The sequence below is a fragment of the Hippocampus comes genome, unplaced genomic scaffold (assembly GCF_001891065.2).
Source record: "Hippocampus comes isolate QL1 unplaced genomic scaffold, H_comes_QL1_v1.1 scaffold29, whole genome shotgun sequence".
Taxonomy (NCBI): Eukaryota; Metazoa; Chordata; class Actinopteri; order Syngnathiformes; family Syngnathidae; genus Hippocampus; species Hippocampus comes.
Window position 1 is genome coordinate 1,751,553 of NW_017805820.1, and position 24,995 is coordinate 1,776,547.

General features: G+C 42.0%; 2 protein-coding genes across 2 annotated transcripts in view; one reads left to right on the forward strand and one right to left on the reverse strand.

The window, feature by feature from the left end:
* The first annotated feature begins 254 nt into the window (after nt 1-254).
* fzd4 (frizzled class receptor 4) lies at nt 255-8,319 on the forward strand. The gene is made up of 6 exons (XM_019886056.1): nt 255-897; nt 2,882-3,019; nt 3,167-3,547; nt 4,051-4,196; nt 4,610-4,857; nt 5,317-8,319. The coding sequence occupies exons 1-6, from the start codon at nt 634-636 to the stop codon at nt 5,733-5,735; spliced, it is 1,596 nt and encodes a 531-aa protein (XP_019741615.1). The 5' UTR covers nt 255-633; the 3' UTR covers nt 5,736-8,319.
* Nucleotides 8,320-21,017: 12,698 nt separating this feature from the next.
* The window catches only part of rab38a (RAB38a, member RAS oncogene family), a 4,921-nt gene continuing 943 nt past the window's right edge, over nt 21,018-24,995 (reverse strand). The window contains exons 2-3 of the mRNA XM_019885814.1: nt 23,272-23,552; nt 21,018-21,562 (exon numbers count right to left, since the gene is read on the reverse strand). Coding sequence (XP_019741373.1) covers nt 21,407-21,562; nt 23,272-23,552 — 437 coding nt within the window. The 3' untranslated portion in view covers nt 21,018-21,406. The remainder of the gene's footprint in view (nt 21,563-23,271; nt 23,553-24,995) is intronic.

Consider the following 24,995-nt stretch of genomic DNA (forward strand, 5'->3'; position numbering starts at 1 on the left):
TGAAATGTAAAATACTAATTTAAATCTGAAATCAACCTCTTACTCTTGAATGCTTAACCACTGAAATTTAGTTTCTGATCTCGTTATGTCAAAATCAGTCATCCTTCATCACGTTAGAATTTCAGACGGAAACTCGAGCAAAGGAAACAAGGAGGCGAGGGAGTGAGAAAAGGAGTGTCCGAGGTTTTTTTTTCTAATGGGCGCCGCCCCTTGGCTGAGGGTTGGTCAGAGAAAGCGAAATAGGGCGCAAGGATTGGTTGGCTGTGAAGTAGACGGACTGTATCGTCTCTCCACAAACAGACACAATAAAGTTCCGAAGCCGGTCTGCTGGATCTTGGAGGCGCAAGAGCTGATCGCCGGATCTGCGCCTTTTTTTTCACGGAATCTACAAGGAAGAGATGATTTGTTTTGGCCTGCAGCGGCATGTGCAGTTTTTAGGTGAACAGGTTTTTATATTCGTTTCGGCGTTCTCTCTGGACGTATGCAGCATCTATTAAACGCTCCGGATAGGATAAGGTGACCTACCACCAGGGACGAAGCCCGGGCGCGTTGGACAGTTCGGACTTTTTTCCAAGGCGAGGTTTTTAAAAGGAATAAGATTGCAAAAGACGGCGACTCCGTTTTGGAGTGAGCATGCAGGGGGTTCTGGTGTCGCTCACTCGGGCAGTCGTGCTCCTCCTGTTCGGACTGCTCGCTCCGCCGTGCGTGGTGCGCGGCTTCGGCGATGAAGTGGAGGAGATGACCTGCGACCCCATCCGGATCAGCATGTGCCAGGGTTTGGGATACAACGTCACCAAAATGCCCAATCTGGTCGGCAACGTGCTTCAATCTGACGCCGAACTGCAGCTGACCACGTTTACGCCGCTCATCCAGTACGGCTGCTCCAGCCAGCTCAAGGTACGGCACACATGTGGGACCCGCGTCCAGTGTGTATTTATAAACAGACCGCAACAGAATGGTTACGCACACACACACACACACACACACACACACACAATTTGGGATGGAGCTTCAAATGGCCAATGCTGGGTTCAGACTGTCTGCAAACCTGTGCGTGCGTGTGTGGATGGATGGAGGAAAGGGAGCGCATGACAACATAGAGCTGCCACCAGTAAAAGTATTCACGTACTGCAGGATGAACTGGAAAGTTCATGTCCGTCTAATGTGCAATGTAATGGCAATTTAGCCTCCTCTGCCAACCATCCTCACGCCTTGCCTCCTCGGCAGTCTACTCTGAATCAGTGATTCCCAATCAAGTCTGGAAACTTAATTAACCCCAAATCAAATCAAATGTATTGGGTACATGTCATGTATCTTTGTTTATCTATTTCTGTAACTGACACATAGTGACAAGCAGGACAATTCATGTTGTTCCACCAATTGTCATTCATGCTACCGAATTTTAACATTTGTGTTCAGCTAAATGGGCACAGATTTCCGTGTAATATATACGGTTGTATATGTGCAGTATACGTCAAACTGCATTTGTGATGTGTACCTTTTATTCCATTTCCATATTAGAAAATGCAATCCTCTAACACGACTATGACATTTTGGAGATGGCAACGTTTGTAGTTTTAGGCATGTTGTCAATTTTATTTCATCTTTGGTCAGGAATTGTTGCAGGCATGTTGTTATTTTTTTAAATTTTCTTTTTTTAAAGAACTTGAACGGCTTGGTATGGACAGGTGTTTGGATGAAGGGCTTTGAATGTGCCACAGTAAGCAAAGTGCTTCAAAAGACATTTGTGCTCAGTGTGTGAGGCAGACAGACAGAACAAGAACTGCAGACTCCACAGTCCTGCCCTGCTCCTGCACCAAAATTGCCCTGTAAGATTAGCCGACAACCCCTCCTACACGCAGAGGAGGGAGGAAAGGTGAAAGGGAAACCATATCCCCGAACATTTGATCTAATGGGAGGCTTCCTGGCAAATAACCAGGGCAGCTTCAGGCACTCAAGTGGCGGCACTCGGTTTACTAACAGTCAGGGAAAACACCCTCGACATTTCTCTGTCATCATTACATTCAAACTACGTCAAACGTCATCAATTGTTGAAGCGCAAACAATCGTAAACAACAAATTTCTTTAAATGCGGTACCTACGATAATACAGTATAGTTCATTCAGTTACTCTGTGTATTTAAGTTTGGCCGTCAAAGTCATCGCTTTCAAACCTTCGAGCACGTATGAATGTAGACTTCATTAAAATGACATTTTTACCCCCTGACGAGAAGATAAAAGGCCTTCAGAAATACTAAAAACCCAAACCTTTTGGATCCCTCAAGGAGTCACATCATGACCACCTGAAATGGTAAAATGCAACTCCATTCTTGAAAATGTTTTTGAAACCCGGATTTATAGCTCTATTTCAAAACAGTTGCCATGGCACGGGAAATTGAGCCTTAGATTAAGGGGGATTATGGAGCATGATGAGGCTCATGCCCCTTGTGTTTACTCCTCGGGTTGGTTTTTTTTTTTTTTTTTTTTTTTTTTTTGAAGACGCAGAGTTGTGTGTCTAACCTTGAAGTAGGTTGAGTTTGGCTCTGGTTTCTTGACTCAGTTTGTGCTATTATAAGTGGAAATGTTGACCGACCATGAGTAGACGTGTCGCAATGGTTTCGGATGATGCAATGGGGGTACAGAGTGAATATCAAAACAAGGCCATAGGAGCGTTCATACCGCCATTTATGGTAATAGCAGATTTACTTTCTTTGTCAAACTCGGAATTTATTTTATTGGAAGAAAATTCCACAATATCACAAGATTCACTTTGGTGCGTGTGTGCAATTTGGAAATTCTTTGCTGCATTCCTTGGATTAGTTGTAGGATGATCCTTGATACCCAATCTCGAACTGTAACTAGCAATTTGTCTTTTTCTCTAGTTCTTCCTGTGCTCAGTCTATGTGCCAATGTGCACGGACAAAGTGCCAATTCCTATTGGACCTTGTGGCAGCATGTGTTTGTCTGTCAAGAGAAAATGCCTGCCAGTGCTTCATGAGTTTGGTTTCATTTGGCCAGAGGTGAGTCAACAACCTTCACATATACTGCAGATACTTAAATCAGAGTGCCTGTGCTCCTGGAGAAAGTGAAATGAGGAGCCTCTCTTTTTTTTTTTTCCTCACTTTCCCGTATTACATATATATTTTTCCATTTTGTTCCCGATACAGGTGCTCAACTGCAGCCTTTTCCCGCCTCAGAATGACCACAACCACATGTGCATGGAGGGTCCGGGGGATGAGGATCCGCCGTATTACCGCCATCCTCCGCACCAGGAGGAGTGTCAGGCCTTGGGATCCGCACCCGACCAGTACACATGGCTGAAGCAGACGGATAGCTGTGCACTCCAGTGCGGCTATGACAGCGGGCTCTACAGGCGCGGGGCCAAAGTGTTCACGGATGCCTGGATGGCGGTATGGGCTGTGCTCTGCTTCCTTTCCACCACTTTAACGGTCCTGACCTTTCTGTTGGATTCCCAACGATTCTCCTACCCTGAGAGGCCCATCATCTTCCTGTCCATGTGCTGCAACTTGTACAGTGTTGCCTACTTGGTAAGTAAATTTGGTGTGTATAGGTTTACTTCCTCTCATTTATTGTGCAATAATCTAATTGTAAAGTGTATTTGTTACATATTTTGATGCCTTTTTATGCTTTATAAAACATTTGTGTCTGAATTTTGGGGGGCTTGGAACGGATTAGGGCATTTTCATGGAAAACGCGTCTCGACTTACAAATTTTGATCCACTGGGATGTGTTTGGTAATTTCATTGGTCAGATGTGAAAAGACTATGGATAAATCTGCTGGCGGCTTGAAGATCGTCAGTAAAATTTCATAGTCACATTCAAAGCCGCAGGGTTCATAGAGTGGGGAAAAAAAAGTCACGGCTTGTAGTCCGGAAAGTACACTAATTTAGTTAGCATTTTTTGTGTGTTCTTCCCATTGACTTAAGGAAGTTGACATGATCCTAAGAGAATTTCATTTTGCCATAATTGTAGAAACGTTGAGAGTGAAATTCATTTCCAATTCAACAATGTTTTTCTATCTCCCTTTCAGGTCCGATTGACTCTGGGTCGGGAACGTGTGTCATGTGACCTGGATGCCACCGAAGTTCCTATTCTCGTGCAGGAAGGACTGAAGAGCACCGGCTGTGCCATCGTCTTTCTCCTGCTCTACTTTTTTGGCATGGCCTCCTCTCTCTGGTTAGTGGACGCGTGCATACCACCTCTTGTTGAACAACAATTGGAACATAAGACGAGCATCCTGTTTTGTTTAAAATCTTGCCATCCTCTCCCCATAACCCCTGCATTTCATGGATGAATTCACTCGTATCAAAATCTACCACTGGACTGAGGCCACTTTTCACAATCTTGTTGTGCGGCTATTGAAAAACACAGCTCAAAGTCTTTCTCTTGGATTTTGCCCTTGATTTCCCCTTTCCAGGAAAAGCAAACCCAAAGGATTTATTCTGGCCTTAAATATGACACCACCATCTGTTGTGTAACCCTTTACTTTCTGCCGCCACGAAGAGCAACACAGAATGGGCCTTAGCTGTATTTACACTGTAAGAAGATTGAATGGTGCATTGTTTCGTTTTCTCATCTTGTCAATTCAGGTGGGTGATCCTGACCCTGACATGGTTCTTGGCTGCGGGATTAAAGTGGGGCCATGAGGCTATTGAAATGCACAGCTCCTACTTCCACATAGCGGCTTGGGCCATCCCAGCTGTTAAAACCATTGTCATTCTTATAATGAGATTGGTGGATGCTGACGATCTGACCGGCCTATGCTATGTTGGCAACCTGCAGCAGGAGGCGCTCACGGGCTTTGTCGTGGCGCCGCTAGCGACCTACCTTCTTATAGGTAATTCAAACCTTGCCTACAATAAAGAATTTCATGACACGCTGCGTTTGCTTGCTCCAATTAGTTAGCGGGTGTCTCATTCTCAGAGTCTCTTCCCTTTCCCCATTCCTAAAACACATGCTGTTACTGCTGTCATTGACACACAAGGGGGCTGAACGGCCGAGTCCATTTGAACATGGTTGCTAACCAAAACAAGCACCTACTGAAGCATATCACTCGGATGAATTCAAGTGTGGGGACTCCACATCTTGAAAAAACAAGTTCCATCTTAACGATGAGCTTATGGACATTCCAGTATTGTCTATCATACACATTTCATTTTTAACTCCAGTTTTACAGAATACAATTTAACACCAATGCTGTTTAATCGTTGTTCAAAAGTGAATTTGTAGAAATCCAGCGTATCCAAAGTGAGTTACACAAAACGATTAATTAAATGTCTCCTACGTTGATCTGCAGGTACGCTATTCATCTGCGCTGGTCTCGTAGCGCTTTTCAAGATCCGCTCCAATTTGCAGAAGGATGGCGCCAAGACAGACAAGCTTGAGCGTTTAATGGTGAAGATCGGAGTGTTTTCTGTTCTCTACACGGTTCCAGCATCCACCGTGATTGGCTGTTACCTCTACCAACTTTCCCACTGGGAGGACTTCAAAGCCACCACGCAAGACTCGTACGTTGCATCGGAGATGCTTCGAATCTTCATGTCACTGCTCGTGGGCATCACCTCGGGCATGTGGATCTGGTCAGCCAAGACCCTGCACACGTGGCAACGTTGCTCCGCCCGCTTAATCAAGGACAGTAGGGTGGGTCGAGGAGGCAAGCGAGGACCAGGCAATGGTTGGATTAAACCGGGGACAGGCAACGAGACAGTGGTGTGAGGAGAAAGAATGCACATGACTGGACTTGCTTCTTGAGCTCACTGACGCTCGCCCTGACAAAAGGAGGATGTCATACAAACCACTGGATGTGAACGACGCTGGGAAATATCTCAGAGTCCACACACGCGTGTCTATCTCTGTGTCTCCCACAGTGGTTGATATTTCCTTTAAGTGCCGGAGTTCGGCGAGAAGGGTGGACGGGTTCAAAAACTAGCAGCAACAGTAGCCCCGTGAACTCTCTTAAGACATTTTCCAGCTCAGAGAGAGCTGGAAAATGGAGGAGGAATAAAGACATAGCAGGCAGCATTGAAACATTAACGTGAAAATTGGACACAAAATAAGCTGTGTGGTGCCACGTCTACCTCTGCCTCAATTTTCTGCTCAGCGCCAGTGACTGAACTGCTGGGTAGAATAACCCCTCTACCTTAAAGGCCTTCGAAGGCCGTTGATGAGTCCGTGTACAGATGGTATTCCGATACCGGCGGAGGTTTCCCAAAGAGCCTGGTGTCTTTCTGTATAAAACGGAATGGGAAATGGAAAAGACATACCAGACCAAAAGTGAGTCAAGTCAAATGGCCTTACATTTCTAAAATGTTTACATTTCAGCAAGGGTTAGTTAGTTATTTGATTGACACCAGCTTCAATCTGTATTAATGCAGTCTAATTAAAAACATGAAGTGTCCGTGCCTGCCACAAGTGCATTAATTTAAACAGCAGACTGATTCATAAAAACTCACCAGCGCAGATATCCGTTTTGTTCCGAAGATGCTGCAATAAGAACACCATCGAGTATCAATTACATGATGACTCCAATGAATCAGACGTAACCACAGTATGTAAACATGACAATGGGTTGAGTTGTGCACGTATTGAAATTCTGAGTATGACATTTGTGAAAAAAGGCGGGGGAAAAAAAATACATTTGCAGAGTACCTGTAATTATGTTATGACATTTTCCCCGGAGAGATTTGGTTAGAAACCTGTTGTCTGAGAATTGTCATGGAGGCGAACGACATCAAATTACATTTCACTAAGTGGCCAATATGAAGCCAATCGCTTGCATCCGAAAAACAAAAGTCAAGTTGCTTATGGGGCAATTTGTGGAAGCTCAGCCTGATTGGGTAGAAAGCTCTCATCTTTTCGGAGCCACCTTTTTTTTTTTCAATGGGTTCAATCTCCTGGGAGCCTTATGTGCTCACAGATTAATGAGCAGTCCAGGAAATTAAAGCTGTGCCTTTTCCAAACATTAGCCAGAATTCAACCTTATTAGAAAATCGCTTGCCAAAAGACACAAAGTTCAATACTATATAGCTGTTGCAAACACATGCCCTCATGCAGCTATGCATTGAAACACTTGGAAGAAGAACCAAATCCAAATGCCATATTGATCTCTTTTGGGGTAAAATACATAATATCAGTTCCAGGTGATCATTTCGGGGTCAACTGAATCATCCATAAAGTTCCATAAAGACATTAGAGAAACAACTTGTTCCAGTGACATGTGTCAGGACTGCATCGTGGCCATCCTGGACAATCAAGCCACTCCTTGAAAAAAAACAAAAAAAACAAATGTTCAATGCATTTGAGAATTGAAAAGTCATTTGTTCACAAGTATCACAATCACCATGCGTTAGTGCAGCATTCATCAATGTACACACGCTGAGTGTGTTTGCACGACAATCGAACGAAGCACTTGCGTTTCAGTGAGTCTCGGAATGTATATTTGTAATGTGTGTCAGTTACATTTAGTCCTCGTACAAGCGCAGAGTCCAACGTAGGAAATTTCAAGTGAAAAAGGGCCTATGATAATAGCATTCAGCGCGTCATGAGAAACTAGATAGTCCTTCACATTGCTGTCACGTGCGTTTTGAGGTAAAGCTGCAGAAGTAGGTGAAGATATCGGTTGACAGACTTATGTTGTGTCTCGGCCTACCAAGGGAAATGAGACCTTGTAGATATTTCTAAATATTGTGGTGAACCTGAGAAGCCTGGAGCAGCCACCAGTGGTCCTCCAATGCGGCATACCTTGGCACCCTGATTAGATTTCCAAAGTCAAACAAACATTGCATTGAGCTAAAGTGAATTAAGCAAAGCTCTGACCACCATCCGCCTGAGCTAATGCAGTTTCCCTTTTCTCATAACGTTTGGCGGCCACCTCCCTTATGACCGCACTGTGCCTCCCATGATGTTTCAAACAATAACAGAGTAGTTAAGTTACTCTGACACGGGCCACATTAAAAAATAAAAAAATCACTGGCAATAAGATGTGTAAATGTTGAGATGCCCAGATATGAGTCAATGTTGGTTTTAGTTGAACATTTGTTGGTCTTAGCCTATAAGATCTAAGAAGTGTGGAGAGATGATCAGTGTATTATCGGAAAAATGTTAATTTATCCTTGTAAAAAGAGATAGAATTTTAAAAACCCGTTTGTTATTTAAATGACACTTTTGTATCAGAAGACGAATAAAAAAAAAAAAAGCTTTGGTTACCAAAAGGGTATGTTTTCAGTGTGTGTACGTCCCTTCATGTGGGTATATCGCAACAAATTGACAGCATGAAAAAGTTCTTGGGTTCGTGATACCATTTGATGATGTCATCGTGTAAATTACTGGAGTGCATTAATTCAGAGTGAGTGTTACACATGCACTCACGCTTACACGAGTACACGTCACTGGAGTTTAACAATGCTGCCACCTCCTGTCCGATGAGAAACCAAGAAAATCCATCCATCCATTTTTTAATCCGCTTTATCCTAACAAGGGTTGAGGGCGTGCTGGAGCCTATCCCAGCTGTCTTCGGGCAGTAAGCGGGGGGCACCCTGAACCGGTTGCCAGCCAATCGCAGGGCACACACAGACGAATAACCATCCACGCTGACACTCACACCTTTGGATAATTTAGAGTGTTCAGCCAGCCTGTCATGCATGTTTTTGGAATGTGGGAGGAAACCGGAGTACCCGGAGAAAACCCACGCGGGCCCGGAGAACATGCAAAGTCCACACAGGAAGGAATCGAACACTGCACCTCTGCACTGTGAGACGGGTGTGCTAACCAGTGGCTCACCGGACCGCCCTCAAGAAAATCTGAAACTTTAAATAAAATTTAAATAAATACTTTTAACGACGGTGGTGTAAAGACCTCAAGCAAATAGAAAACCTGTAAAGGGAGCCGAACACGTACGTTTTTAAGCAGCAGCCGAGAAACTTGAAAGAAAGATTCTTCAGGTGGAGTTGGCTAAAATCCCTTCTAGGCTGTGAGCAAACCATGGTGACCAACTCCAACACTTGTTTTTGTCATCAAAGGTTTCTAGTCTTCACAGATAGTTGACTTGGGAATCAAATACTGATTACGATCAGTAGAATGTGTGACATTTGTTAACCTTTTATGTTGGGTGTTTTGTATGCATTTTTGACATATATTCTGTCTACTGTTTTTGTGTGTGTGCGCGTGTGTGTGTGTGTGTGTGTGTGTGTGTGTGTGTGTGTGTGTGTGTGTGTGTGTGTGTGTGTGTGTGTGTGTGTGTGAGAAAATAACTGGATGTTCTAAATTGCTGGCCTATCATTCAAATAGCACGAGTGCAGAAGGTTTTGTTTGGCATGTAATTTAGCTGTAACCCAGCTATACACTAGATTATCTCCTTAGGTGTGTGTTGCTGGGAGTGCTGGCGATGTGCTGGCGAGGGTTTTCCAGAAATCTGGGTTTGTAGCTTGGATTACCTTCCTGTAATTTACTGTGGCTGAATGAGTGTTTGTTTAAGGGCTCCCTCAAAAGCCTGAGGTAAGTGACAAGCATCTACTGCTCTATTGTTTCCAGATGTGGCTCCGCTCTTACACACCACCACAAGAAAGTAAAAGCATGTTCAAACAAACACGATATGTACAGGAATTTTTCTTGTTCCCGAAGAAAATGTTAAATACTCTCTCATTCACACATTCAAACAAGGCCGGTTTGTAGAGAGTAGAGAAATACATGACAAGGCTGGCTCACAGTAAGCCACGACAAGAGCTCAGTGCTAAATTTCCAACAAATTTTCATATCTGACTCTAGTTGGTCACTCTTGCAGGGATGCTTGGACAACCGAAGGGGACAACCACCAAAGACCCAAATGAAGAGAGAAGCATTACATTTTGATATTTAAAGTGATCATCCGGTCGTTGTGGTCAATTTTTTGCTGACAAGCTCAATTTTGTTGTTGTTTTTTTTTTTTTGTTCGTTTGTTTGTAATGAGACATAGACAGGCTGAGATGGAAAAATGTCAGGCTCCAATAGTGGGCTGGGCAATCTATGGCCAAAATCATGTCAAAAAGTCCTAAAGATCACTACAGATTCTTCAAAGGGGGTGAATTTTTTTACACATAGACCTATTATATAAGGGCCGATGTTCAACCCATCCAAGTGTACCTTTAAACAACTACAGTACTGTATACACTTGTACTTGATGATAACTAAGAGAAAACTGAAAGAACGCTTGAATTACTGGAAGGGAATAAAACGATTAATTGACAGAAAGTGGACAGACGCTCAGTGGTGATTTTCAAAGTAAAAGTAATGTTCAAAATAAAAGAGAAAAAGATGGAGTAAGAGCAACATCCGCAAGGACACGCACACACAAGCACACACGCACACGCTCACGCGAGCACGCGCACACTCACGCGCACACATGCCGATACGTATACCAGTTGCGCAATATACTGTGATCGGTATAAAAAGCAGAGTTAAATCTCCAGACGTGCCACTAGATGTCAGTCTTCACCCATCATAAACGGCTGCGTAATCTGGCTCACCAGTTCTTTCAAATTTACTGTACATGTTACTTTTGGACTGTTATATTAATAGGTTGGTGCATTTTCTGCCGCCATTATTTAGGTATTGGATTTGACCTTTCTTTCCAATTGGGTCACCATCACCCTGCCCCCTCTCCACATCAGGGAGGAGGGGGAAGGGCAAACACAGGAAGCGGCAGTCAAACAGGCCAACATGCAGTTCAACGAAATGAAAGAGTATACAAAAGAGTCTCTAGTTCGGTTTCAAACATTTCAACTGAGGTAGCGGCTTTTATTTCCATGGGTAAGGCATTCGAGAGTATTGGAGCCCGAATTGAAAATGCTATAGATTAGAAGCGGCGGACTTCTTTTTTGCTTTCTGGATTGCTAAAAGTTGTGAACGAAGCGTTCAGGGGCAGAACATACGGTGTCACTAGAGTCATTTAATAAGGTATATTTATGTGTAATTGTGTAAGCCCTTAAAGCTGCTGTATATGTCTCAATATCTCAAGTTAACAACAGGAGGGCAAGGAAAGGAGAAGTTATAGAGGCAGCAAGCGAGATGTGACAAAAAGTGGTCCCTTCATTTGGGGCCTGTTAAGATGATTATGAAGATAAAGTATATTCAATTCTGCGACAGATTTTGGATGGAAATTATGCTCGCAGTCAATTTGTTTCTCTTGAATGGGAATTTGAAAATGCTCCTGACTCTGTCCAACAGTGAATCCTTCTGGAACGTACAAGTAGCTCATAACCTCAAGACATCTTGCTTGTATGTGTTTTTCATTAAGGTCATGGGTAAATGTCAACTCATGTTATAGCCAGCCTCGACATTGGAGCAAATGTGTACCAAGTACAAACTATTTAAGAAAAATAAATAAATCACTCTGTGTTGGGTTTGTCAGAATCCTCTATATATTTGTTTTAATTCTTTTTGTTCTTTGGCTTTGCGATGTCAACCTATTTTCACCTGTGTCTTTGAACGAGTGGTGTTTTTGTTCCTTCACGTTTCAGTTATGGTATACAGTTATAAGCTTGATTGGTTCCTGGAATACAGATGAGACACTTACCTAAAGCCTGTGATCCAGGCCAATTTGCATTTTTCTTGTTAGCACTGCCGCATCGACCAGGAGGCGACTGTCACACATCATACACTGGGAATCCGGCCAAAAACAGGTCAAGCAAAAATTACGAAGAGTGTGGTACTCCATTTGAAAAAAAAATGTGATTTCATTTTAACGAGACGTTGTTTGTTAATGAGATCCTTTTTTGTTCTTGCATGACGATGCTCAAGTGCACAAGACAATATCTGAAAAGGCATACTTTGATGAGTTTTGTTTGGAAAATTGACTCCAACATGACCCGGACCCCATCTAACATGTTGAGGATGGATGACAACAGAGAATAGGCTTTTAATTTACAGAGGCAGTTCAGAAAAAAAGCATTGTGGGTTTCTAAGCAGCACTGGCATCTTGCAATCAGACAATTAGCAGCATCCATCCATATATTTTCTGATCCGCTTTATCGTCACAAGGGTCGGTCCCGGTTTTGTGGAGTAATTTTTGGAGCAGTGTAGTGATCACAGCAGAGAAAGCCATTTAGCTTTCTGATCATGCTATGCTATTGTTGCTGTATCATTGATTTGCTGTCTATAATGCCATCTTTAAAGGCGGTTGCAGTCAAAGTGCAATATGTTGGACCCAATAAGGGTTTGGGCAAAGAAATAAACTACACATTTCATACTTTTATTCGAGTTTGAATCCTCTGAGTGAAAGCGCTGGCAGAGAATGCAATAAAACAAAACAAAAAATGAACAGAGCAATATTAGGTCGATATCAGAGTCCTTTTTGGAAGCAACATTGATGTGAATATTTGTCACTGCATTCACACAAATATCTAACAAGACACATTGGCTTTTACAGAGGATGAGCGACCTCGTATTCACTTGGGCGTGCGACCGGTTTTACTTTACGGCAATTTAGTCTGCAAAATCATTATAAAAAAATGTCAGACGATGCTTTAATATGCGCCTACAATGAAAAAAATGGTGTGTTAAATTGACTGCATTTTATTGTGTCATTTGGTTGCACGAAATAAAATCATTTGGACCCGGATACATTTTTAAAGTAGACGATACATCTACTTTAAAAAATGTATCTCAATCACATAATGATTCAACCAAAAGAGAATACTGTACAGGGTTGACTATACAATGTGTGTTATAAAAAATGATGATAAATGCAACATTGTTAAATATACATTCTACAGGTACATATAAGTATATATACATAAATATTTGCATAAACATTATTTTCCAAGAATAAAACATGTCATCAAGTCAAATCAATGTATTGCGATACTTAACTCTACTGCACTCTAAAATTCAACACAACCTGTTATGTAGGCCAGTTTTTCTGTTTTTCTCCACACGTTTCTGTTTTCCAACTTTGCTCCTCAAACTGTCTTCAGTCACATATGCTGCTTTGAGTGTTTGTCAATACCCCGGCAGAGATTGCGTCCACCTGACAGTGGACAGAAAGCATTGGCTGAAGAGCCATTCAAAATGTTCCAGTTGGACCCAGCATCATACTTTTTAATCCAAACCGATAATTGAATTGGAGCACACAACTACGCTCAAAGAAGATGAAATGCCCCTCAGACTGTCATACCCTGAATGCGAGTCAAACAGTTTCAGATGGAAAAATACTCGTTTTTTGAACGATGAAAATAAAATATTGCTTTTGAAGTCCAAAATCTAGAATGCAGAATGACAGTGACAGCCACTTATAAAATCAGGACCGATCTAGCAGAGGAAAACCAATCACGCCTTCTGCTGTGTCTTTGATATCTCTTCCCTTTTGGAACAATGGCATTGTTGTGTAATAAAATGCTACCAGGGCCAGTTCTGAGCATCAGCATAAAATTATGATGTAATAGGGCATTCATATATAATGGATGAACATGTCCTTGCTTTTAATCACAGGCCATATAGTGATGGCTATGCAACCATTTTTGGCAGTTCAAGGCCACTGTGAGCTTTGATATTTCATGACCATAAATGTGTGTCAATGTGTGTGTGCGTGTGTGTGTGTATGTGTGTGTGCGTGTATATGCTATTTGTAAAGGGAAGTTGCAGAAGCAGGTGGCGTGCACATGAGCATCTGCCAGCCTCTGGCACTCTATCAAAGGCAACGTGACGAGGACAGTCCCGAGAAAGACATGAAAGTGAGACGAGAGGGGGTTCATGTTGCAAAGCATATGATTAGCATGGGGAGGCACATGTTCCCTGAGGACGGGGGGGGGGGGGGGGGGGGAAGTCACACGTCCTGTTGCGTCAGCTATTGCAGTATCCCCTGCATCCCCCAAGGGTTCCTGCAGACAGATGTGTAGTGAGGGTGCAAAGGCATGCGGGTATTTTGAGGGAGACACACGTCCGGTAATGATATTCTCCTTGCTCCTTCAGCAGCAGCACTTCCAAATACAAATGGATGCTGCGATATGGCACCTCAAACTTTTCCACAGTCCACCATCCGACTACCAACATGGCCTTTTACAGAAATGAAGAATTATTTTGAGCCCATGAAGACATGAGCCTATTCCCGCTAGCATTTATTAGGATGAGTGGAATAGTGCCCAAAAAAAAAAAAACGTTTCAACGTGAGTGCCCAGTAGGCCACACACTTGGGGACCACACCTTTGACCATATTTGTGTACCCAGTGTCATGGTTCTGTTTGTGGCCAACAGGTGGCACTGTAGGGCTCCGCCTGCAGCTGCACACCTGTTGGTCATTGTGTCATTAGTTTGTTTGTTTAAAAGGACTCCCGGCACGACCACTCGGTGTCGGGTCATTGTTGCTGTTTGATTGTTGCTGTGTGTACGTGTCATGTTTTGTTTTCTGTTTTAGGTACTTTGATTTCTTGTGCTTTTACTGGACTTTATTTGAGTTAGTTTTCGAGTTGGTTTCTCCATTGTATTCCTGTTTGCATTTTTGTTTAATACATTTTGGTCAGCCACCCTGCTCCTCCCTGCCTCCCTGCTTTTTGGGGTCCTCCAACGACCACCATGCAAAACATGACACCCAGACAACATTGGCCTCTATGATGTGTTTTTTTTTTTTTTTAAATAACAGGTGTCCTTATAAGTTTGATGGAGGTTGTAATCAGGTAGCATTTGGAAGGTTTCCATTTTGCAGCACGTTCTTGACAGCATTCATAAATGACAATGTATTTTGTCTACATTCTAGTAAATGTGGATAGATGAGTCGGGTATTCGGGCTCAGGTGCGGTTATACTTTCCTCCAGCATTCTCTCTCCCTCTCAGACATGCAGTTCATTGCTACTAAAGCTATAAATCATGAGTGCGGGTGTTTGTGTGCGCATGCTGGTGTTTGTCTGAGAGTGAAAAAGACCTTTTGAAGGTGAAGAGTAAAGCAAAGGTGGAGGAACAGAGGGTAGAGGTGAGACAAACAACGCTTTAATTTCTGGCGCTGTGGGTTACTGGAATATGAACACAATTACATTTTAATGCTCTTTCTTTGGGAAAAATGAGCAAATTACATTACACAACCGATGTAATTTTATTGTTGCAAATGAAAAGCTGCCAATTAAAAAAAAAAAAAAAGAATAGTCTTAATTCAACTAATAATCTTTATTTAGGCATGTGAATAAGAGGATTTTGTTTGGATTCTTACTCTGCTTACGTGAGCCGGTTTCCATCCCTGAGTAGATATTTCTTATACACACAGTGTACAGCATGGTTGAAATGGCATCATTTGGTCATTTTTACAATATCATCTGGAAAACATGATCATGCTATGATCACTGAGATGTTTTTTTTATTTGTGCAAAATACAATCTTTTTAAAAAAAATTTTTTTTTTTTTTTTTAGGCGTGTTCTTGAACGAACACGTCAGCTGACTGGTTGGGAATGTAAACCTGGCGCCAGACTGTTACACAATGGACCTTGGAAAGAGATTTAAGATGTTTACAATGATGTGGGTCACATTTCTTGAACTTGCATGTGATGCATTGATCATATAGCCATAATCTACTCCCTGTGCTTCTGATGCTTAATCTTAGCTGTCATGAACACTAGATGTTGACTTTGGAATTAAACTGGTGCTTTCAAACTAGATGAGCTTTTGGGAATTTGCTTTGGTGTTTTGTGGCTTTTTAAGCCATGTCAGTGTTTGGTTTTTTTTGGGTTTTTTTCTGGGAATTAGTCTTGAATAAAAACAAAAGCCTCCATGAATATTGCAAATGCCTGATTAGGTTAAGCAGCCTCAGTTTTGATTCTTAAAATGGTAAGATGAGAGTAATGGTCTGTGTGTGTGCATGTGTTGTCAATGTCCAAGAAAACTGTAGTGGGTTAGAGATGTCAATGTTCCAATATTGGCACGCACTCACAAAGTAATAGACTATAAGTGTAATGTCATCAATAATAAAATGGATCTTGAATTGTGTTAATGAACAAGACATATTGGATTTTTATTTTTTAAATATTTCTGTTTTAAAAATATTGCTTTTCAACCAAGCACTGTATGTGTTTTAAAGATTTTTTTTTAGCTTGTTAAAAAAAACACAGGCCAAAAAAAACCATATAAGCTCTCTCAACATGCACAGGTGCGATCATTGTCTATAGGGATGTTACAGCACCCCCAAAAATGGGCTAGAGTAGACAAATCACTGGGTAGCAGCATACATGCGAACCATTCCACTCAGAAAGTCCAAACATGGGCTTAGTTTGCGAGCCCCTTAAACGAGGCTGTTTTGCGCGTTTCTGAGGTCAGGTGACAAGACATTTCTGAGTTTTATGACATGACATTTTTTTCATTACTTCTTTGTGGACAGTGTGGGACCAAAAACAGAATGCATTGAGATTTAATTACGCTTAAAGTGACGTGCGCTAAAATAAACACAACAAACGAGGGCTGATTTGATTATTTTCACAAATCTCTATTCAATGGTATGGTCTATTTTGATATATAGGTGCTTTGAATTGCCAGTGTAACTTGGATGTAACTTGATATGATAACAGGTTTTGGACAGGTGTGACACTAGATTGGCCACCATGTGCATGCCTGATGTTGCTCCCCATGTTCCAAGGCATGCTGAGGGAATTCCTTTGAATGCTCAGATGCATGTAAAATTAGAAGGAACATAAGTTCTGATATAGAAAGGACTGAAAAGGGATAGGCATTAGTAGGTGAGTTGCTCGGTTTGTTTGTCTTGGTCTTAGTACCCCAATCGAAATAGAAACGGTATTCAAACCATTGATACAGACTCACAAGGACACAAGCAGGCACCAACAGTTGAGCGAGAGAGAGAGATGTAGGATTCTGGGACAGCCGAAAGAGCTCTTGCAGAAAAGACGACTTCCTCTGTTGCCATGACAACTGCCTCCATGCAAGCGCTCGCTGGGTCTCATGCTCTCATCACTACTTGCACCCACGCACACACACACACACACACACACATACACACACACAAAATTGAGAGACATGCTGAAACTCCCACACTGCCTGGCAACTTACCTCTCGTCCACCCACCCACCTTCTCTCGCTCTTTCCACAGTCCCCCATCTTTCGATACATGTTTGTTTGGCACAGTTATGTGACATGTTAAACATAAGGCAAAATTTACACATATACAGTATACGACTTGCTTTTTAAAATGCAATCCATTTCTCTTTTGTGCATTTCTGATGTCTAGATTTTGCACAGTTTGCTTGTGCGTGTCACAAAAGCGAAATCGCAAATGCCCAGTGGGAATGATTTGACTTTAAGAATATAACAAACGGCACAAGGTCACATGGCGATGCAAATTGCACTCACACATTGTTGTGTGCACATCCACAGTTTGCACATGAGGGAATTATGGCATGTAGCCTTTTGCCCGGCAAGCCAGGGAGTTAGCAAACTTTATGTGAACACAGCACCCACCAAAACAAACACACACAGCCATGACCCAAAAGAACCACAGCTCGGGGATGAAGCAAGCCAGTCCCAAACAGTGACAGGCTATCTGGAAAGAGACGAAAATGTTGAACAGGTTTGCAGTGACGTAATCGCAAAAGGCGGTCTCTGTGACACTGCGACTGGCTCAATAAGGTGAATGTCAAAGGCTGCTGATGCTGTAAAACCAAACAAAACACAATTTGGAGACAGGAAAGAGGAAAGGTTTGTCACAGGAAAACACATTGTTGTTTGGATGAAAATAAGAATTGGATATATGTTACTTGTACAGCGGAACCCATGCATATTCATAAAGTCTGTCTGATAGTTACATTTTCTTTTTTGATGATCTCACATACTAACTAACCTGCCTTTCACCCAAAGTCAGCCGAGATAGAATCCGGCTCACCCACAGCCGCAGTGAGTTCAAGTGCTGTGGAAAATGGATGGATGGATGGATGGATGGATGGATGGATGGATGGATGGATGGATGGATGGATGGATGGATGGATGGATGGATGGATGGATGGATGGGTGGGGACACATAAAGTTGGTTAAGCCGTTTCAGACAAATCTGTTTTGGAATTTATCTTACACTGATCGGCCACCACGTCCCAGAGTATTAAAACAAAAGAGACACGCAAATATAATGGAGACAATACCCTCACAGATCCAGCGATCAAAGTTGGGAGAGGCGTAGCTATTTTCATTCAAGCAGAAGATCCCTGGACTCCGATTATTGATTCTCATTTATTTTGTGTTTAATTCACAGGCAGAGTAGTCCCGCCACAGCCGCTACTTCTCACTGACTTTATCGACCACTTCATTCTTCTTCTGAGCTCAAGTTGTGTGTATTTTGTCTTGGGCAAATCCACACTGCACACCTCATAGCATTTTATAGGTAACAGCTACAGAATCAGTGCGGTGAGTTGAGTATTCCTTATCTCCCAATACTTTTTTTTTTTTCATTTGAGTGAGCGAGTACAACTGGAAATACCATCGCAGTGTCGGATTTAAAAAGAATCCATTCACCTGTTCGGAAAACGAGTGATAAACGACAGCATTAAAATCAAACTTAGTCACGGCGCGGCTTCCGCGTGCAGAAACAAATGACAGCCGAGTCGTTCTGAGAAATGCAGCTGTGCGTTTCAAAGAAGTCCGGAAAACAGCCTGTGTGTGCGAGGCTTTACGTGAGCATGAGGTCACATGCCGCTTAAGGAGTCTTGTGATTTAAATTCCATGTTAGGACGCCTCCTTCATTCTCTCTGTTTCACTTTCTTGTCTGTTGAGGTTTGTTGCTTAGGAGACCAGATGAGAACAGAGAAATGAATCCAGGAAATCCTCTGATAATGTGCAAGTGTGCGCACTTGCATGTGCGCGCCTGTGTGAGGGTTTGGCTTCTGACATGTTGCTGAAGAAAATTACAATCACAACTCACGTGAAAGCTATACGCTCTTGCTTCTCTGTACCCTTATGTTGCCTCCACCAGGCAGGTGGTGAAAGGTGAAGATAGCGAGCGGTTTCAGCTGTTTTGTGTGTCGGCCTATCTCACCTGTTTTTGTGGTGAACGGAAGTAACGTGCTATTTTTAGTTTGTGTCAGCAGACACTATTTAGGTACATTGTTGTACAGAAGTCGATGGTTTGAATCCAGGCTCCAGCCTTCCAAAGTGGAGTTTGCATATTCTCCCCGTGCCTGTGTGGGTTTTCTCCGGGTATTCCGCTTTCCTCCCACATTCCAAAAACATGCGTGGTAGGTTAATAGAACACTTGAAAGATTTTCATATGGTTATTTTTAGGTTAAATTGCTTTAATGGTGATCATATGAAAACAAAAATATGCTTGAAATGAAGAGACAGGCAGACAGGAAAGTTGTGGTTTATTCTTGGTGCTAACTGGACACATCTTTGGTTCCATAATTTGTCGGTATGTACAGTACAGTATTTACACAGCGAGGGATCGGCGGTTCCCGCTCAGTGTTTGTATCTATATGTGCCCTGCGACTGACTGGCGACCAGTTCAGGGTGTAGTCTGCCTTCCACCTGAAGTCAATTGGGATTGGCTCCGGCAACTCCCCACGATGCCTGTTCAGGGTAAACGGTGTTGAAAATGGATGGATGGATGGATATACTGTATATATGAAACCAGCAGGTCCAAATAAAAATACATTTAATGTGCTTATCTTGCAACAATGTGTTTGTTATTACATTTTGGAAGCATGTTCAAATCTATCTTAAGTATAAAAATACTATACATGTTTTCATATCCTCTAATTGCATATATAAATAAACTATTTAGTAAGCATGAATATTACATTTTGAAAAGAGTATTGTAATTACACGTTATTTTGGGGGGGGCAGGGGGGGTTGATGAACGGTTATGTGAGAATATACTGTGTGACTTATTAGGGCTGTGCACATAAATTTTGGAAATATGTTTAAATTTGTATAAAAATATTATACTGGTTAATGTTTTCATATCCTCTGCTCTTGCATTTATAAATAAAATGTTTTGGAAGCATGAAATTTTACATTTTGAACAGGGCATTATCTTAGCCATTTGCTGTACCCGTGCCTGCGTGGGTTTTCTCCGGGTATTCCGGATTCCTTCCACATTCTAAAAACATGCATGGTAGGTTAAAAGACCGCTTCAAATTGTCTCTAGGTGTGATTGTGAGTTTGAATTGTTGTTTGTCTCTGTGTGACCTGTGATTGGCTGGCATCATCAGGGTGCCGCCCACCTACTGCCCGAAGACGGCTGGGATAGGCTCCAGCACGCCACAGTAAGTTGATGTGGAAACATATCCGAGCGTACACGTTGGCGTACGCTCGGATATGTTTTCAAAATAGAGGCTTGGTAAAACACTTTGGACAAAATATGGTGTCGATCAGCGGTGCCAAACTCATTTTTGTCATTGGCCACGTCATAGTTATGGTTTTCCTCGGAGGGCTGTTATGACTGTTAACCTACATAAAATGTATGATCACCTTATATTGTCACATATACACAACGAATTGATGGGTAACTAGTTTTGAAATCAAAAGCCAGTACATTGTTCGTTCAACTATTTTTCAATGTATTTTAAAGGACGGATGGGTAATTTTTTTGAATTATTTCTTTATTTTTATTTTTGCAATATTGCATATCTCACTGTAACAAGACAATTTGCAAGACACAAAGTAGACACACATGATTTGCCTTCATGGGCCACATAAAATGTCGCGGGATCTGGATCACGGGCCCCAATTTTGACATCTGTGGTGTAGATAAAGTGCTGTAAAGTGTACCCCATTGACCAAAGTTTTCAAATTGGACTTTTTTTTTCCTTTGGACAATGATGTGTTTTTATCAAAAGTAGAATTAGTAAACCTATTTGAGTTGATTTGGAACTCGTTTGTTGAACGAATCCCCAACGCTCTGGCTATGAGTCCGAGATCTACTTATTTTCAACTGCAGTTTTTTTTTTTTTTTGCGGAGGAGAGCTGCTTGGCATAATTGCAAAGGAGATAAAGAACACTCTCTGTTTATAGTCAGTAGAAAACGGACACAAAAGAGAAGAAATAAAAAAAAATGAGTGAAGCAAACCAAAGAGTGGGCGAGAGACTGCGATGCAAAGGTCATAAGGGGTGACAGCCAACATGTATTGAAGATCTGAACCTTGAACAGAGATATTCCACCTCTGAACATGTTCATAGACTAATCGCATCTCCATGGTTACAGAAGTTGGAGTGCTAAAGATGCGGGGGACCTTGTTTTTGACAGGAACACGCATCCTCGTCTATTGTTCTCAACCTTTTCTTCTGTCCGCTCATTCCTTCGGCTCTTGCCTTCCTCGAGCCAAAATGAACCGTCGGAGGAGAAAAACATCCTCTCTAAAAATCAACAAGCTCTACCTCTGCGCACGGTCCAACTTTGCGCGGAATGACATACACAAGGACGCCCACGCGTCGAGAGCCATTACTGCGATCTAAAGCAGGAGGTGCATGTCCCGCCTTTGTCCGTCTCTAATTGGGGGGTGATGGTGTCGTGGACCTCCGACTGGAGCATGTCGTTCTCACTGGTAATGATGTGTTTCACCAAGCAGTTAGCCGCCTCGTCAATGTTGATGTTTTCCTAAGCGTGAAAATAGAAAGGGGGGGAAATGACACAATATCAATGCAAAATAATTGAATTGAAAAATGTTTTCCTCCACTATGTTTGGCTTTGCATGTGTACAGCGGGATTTGTCTCCATGCTAAGTACAGCTTAGCCTTTGCCTCTTTCTAAATTCTAAAGTGAAGGTATCACTATATTATGATATACTGAAATATATTTATATTAGGACTATGCTTCGTAGGATCTCATTAGATTGTGCAGATGTGCCAACTGTTGCGGGTGTCAAAGCGTGTGCATGTCTACGTGCATGTCTTGTTCTATTTTCCTCCCTTCCCACCTGGCTGTGACATTCCCGCATCACATCACTCATGACACGCGAGGCCTTTAAGGTTGGGTCATTGTGTCGCTTTAAGTCACACATGCCACACAAGTCAACATTTTTGTCCGGAGTCAACATGACTCCTAGCTTCCCGAGAAGATATTTGAGCAGAAGACATTGATCATTGGGTGACTAAATCAATCAAACTGCCTTGTCTTATACTCTTATATAAGTAGTTCGGGTAGCACAGCTAGACTAAATTGATGGGATTCAGCTCCTCCCAACACAATTTAAAGCACATCTGATCGATTATAATGTAACTTGGCAAAGGCACAGCAGAGGTCCATGAATGATCCTCTTTTAAAATGCAACTGAGGAGTTGACTGGAATAACTAATAACATCCGAATGAATGCATAGAGGAGTACAATGCGCTACCTTTGTCCCCAGCGGCCCGATTAACCTACTTAGAGATCGTATCTGCACAAAAACATAATTTGTGGGAACTAAAATGGACTTGATTTTAACCCTTAGGGCCCTCTTTCTGTATTGAGAAGTCTAGCGCTAGGTACAGTCTAACTGTGCGTATGGATGAAGTTTTCAGCCAGGTCATTCATACTGTACATGTATTATTAGTTGTAAAAATACAAGTAAAAATGTTAGTTTTTGTTGATGACAATGTCACTTATTGTTAATTATTAGTCTGAATTTCTTGAAACTTTTAATGGAAGCTTGGCTTTTTCATCTGATTTGTATTTCATGTTATTGTATTTCATTCACAAATTTCATCTGTGCTGTATTTGACAATAAAGTTGGATTTGACTTGACTGGACTTGGCTTTTTATCATTAGTTAGAATAGATTTGTTTATAATTAGTTCGTGTTTGGGTGGCGCGGTGATCGATTGGTTAGCACGTCCACCTCAGAGTGCAGAGAGGTCCAGGATTTGATTCGGGGCTTTGGCCTTCCTTTGTGGTGTTTGTATGTTCTCCCCATGCCAGTGTGGTTTTTCTCCGGGTACTTCTGTTTCCTCCCACATTTCAAAAACATGCACTGTCGGTTAATTGTTTGCTCTAAATTGTGTGTGTGATTGTGAGTGTGAATAGTTCACTGTTCTCGGTCTCATTGTTTAAAGTACAGTAGTTGTATCAGTTGGTCTTAAAAACTAAAATATTTCATTTTCTATGTGACAGTGAGAGTGAAACTGCAGAACTCCCAAAGCACACACTTATGCGAGATACTACAATGTTACAGTTTTTCAAAAGGGCAGGTTGGAAGGGGCTATAGAATTTGAGGCAGATTTAGACCATTTATACCCGCCCGTTGCAGGTGAATAGCAAGTGTGTGTGTGTGTGTGTGTGTGTGTGTGTGTGTGTGTGTGTGTGTGTGTGTGTGTGTGTGTGTGTTTTACCTTAGCAGATGTCTCAAACCATCCCACAAAGCCATTCTCCTGGCAGAACTGCTCCATCTTTATTCCATTATTGGTGAGTACATCCCGTCCCTGGTCACATTTGTTTGCCAGGAGCACCGTGGCCACATGGTTCCCATTGGCCAGTGTCACTTTGGAGTCTAAGTCCTCCTTCCATTTGGTGACTGCCTCGAAGGAGGCGGGCCTCGTCACGTCAAACACAATGAAGGCGCCCATTGCCTCGCGGTAATATACGCGGGTCATGTTGCCAAATCTCTCTTGACCTATAAAAGACAGAATGATGGCATTTACATGGGAAACGCATCCTTACTGACGAAATTTTCTAGTTAAGAAATTTCTTCCAGAACCAACTGATTTCGTAAGTAGAGGTATCACGGTAATTGCTTGATGATATTTTTTATCAATTAAAGTGGATGAATATCAAAGAGGCTTTTCTCTTGCATCCTTCACATTTTCTGTATGTGAAAATTTTTTCGAAAGGAGTATCCCGCCAAAGTGAAGGGCCTCATTACAATGAGATCTCACTAGTTTTTATACAACTAATTGAGTAAACTTCTAAAAGACTTGGCAGAATGTTTACAGTTCTTTCTAAAAGGGCCACAATAAACACTCTTGGAATAAACGGGCTGGGCCTCAAATCTGGCTCACATGAGGCACAGACACATGACTGCTTGTGCTTAGTGGAGAAAGCGCAGCGCAGAACTGTGAGCAGCAGGCAACTTCAGCGACTCTCACATGAGATGATCCTGCGATTGGAATGTTTGGTTCTGCCATCATTCATTATCTGAACAACTCAAATCAAACATCAAGAACCAAGGACTTCACTATTTGATTGTGCTCGTATTATTGTACCGGTAATCGTTAGAGAGCTGCTGTGTGAAAAACGAAAATGAAGAGCTCAAAGCAAGATTAAACATTTAAAAGAAAAATAATAGGACTGAAATCAAGCATTGAAATTGACAAACACTGTTTCACACTTTCATAGTATCTCATTGGAGATTTGTTGGCAGAAACTGATAACTTTGCAGAGGTCTCTTTCCAGAGCTCGAGATAAATTGTTGTTTTTTTTTTTCTCCACACAGGAGATGCCACTCATGTGTGAAACAACTGCAAACATGCAAGGTGAGAGAAACGGTCACATGTTTCCATCACATGTGCAGCATGCTTCCAGAAACAGTAATGTCATTTGCGAATGCTGTACTATAATGAGGGGAAAAAGCTTCTGCAAAAACTCCCAAGCCGAGCAGGCCACTTATGGTTTAACATGGATTTAATTTGAAATCAAAGTCTCCGAGCAATACTGTCATGGTTGATGAAAAAGGGGGGAAAAAAAAAACCTTATTGTGGTCCCCCAAATAAACCCAACAACAATTGCAGTATTCACATAAATTCCCCCCTTTGCTTTGTTAATATCATTAGTCAAGTTATTTTAAGTAAGCATGCTTGCAAATCACTTTCTTTTATGGCACTTCATCAGATATTCCATTGCTGAGATTCTACAGTCTAAACCAGGGGTCCCCAACCTTTTTTGCCCCACGGACCGGTTTATGTCAGACAATATTTTCAGGGACCGGCATTTAAGGTGTGGCGGAAATAATACAACAAAATAATATGGTATGAGCTGCATGAAAACTGTGGTGTTTTCGAAATATAATAATAAACACAAGGAGCGTCTAATCTGGCCGCAACACTCTGATCGCTATGGT

Bases quoted from the DNA above. Each gene is read 5' to 3' on its own strand.
- fzd4 (XM_019886056.1), top strand. From the start codon at position 634: ATGCAGGGGGTTCTGGTGTCGCTCACTCGGGCAGTCGTGCTCCTCCTG. The intron at 898-2,881 runs GTACGGCACACA...CTTTTTCTCTAG, and splicing joins GCTGCTCCAGCCAGCTCAAG to TTCTTCCTGTGCTCAGTCTA. The intron at 3,020-3,166 runs GTGAGTCAACAA...TTCCCGATACAG, and splicing joins TTGGTTTCATTTGGCCAGAG to GTGCTCAACTGCAGCCTTTT.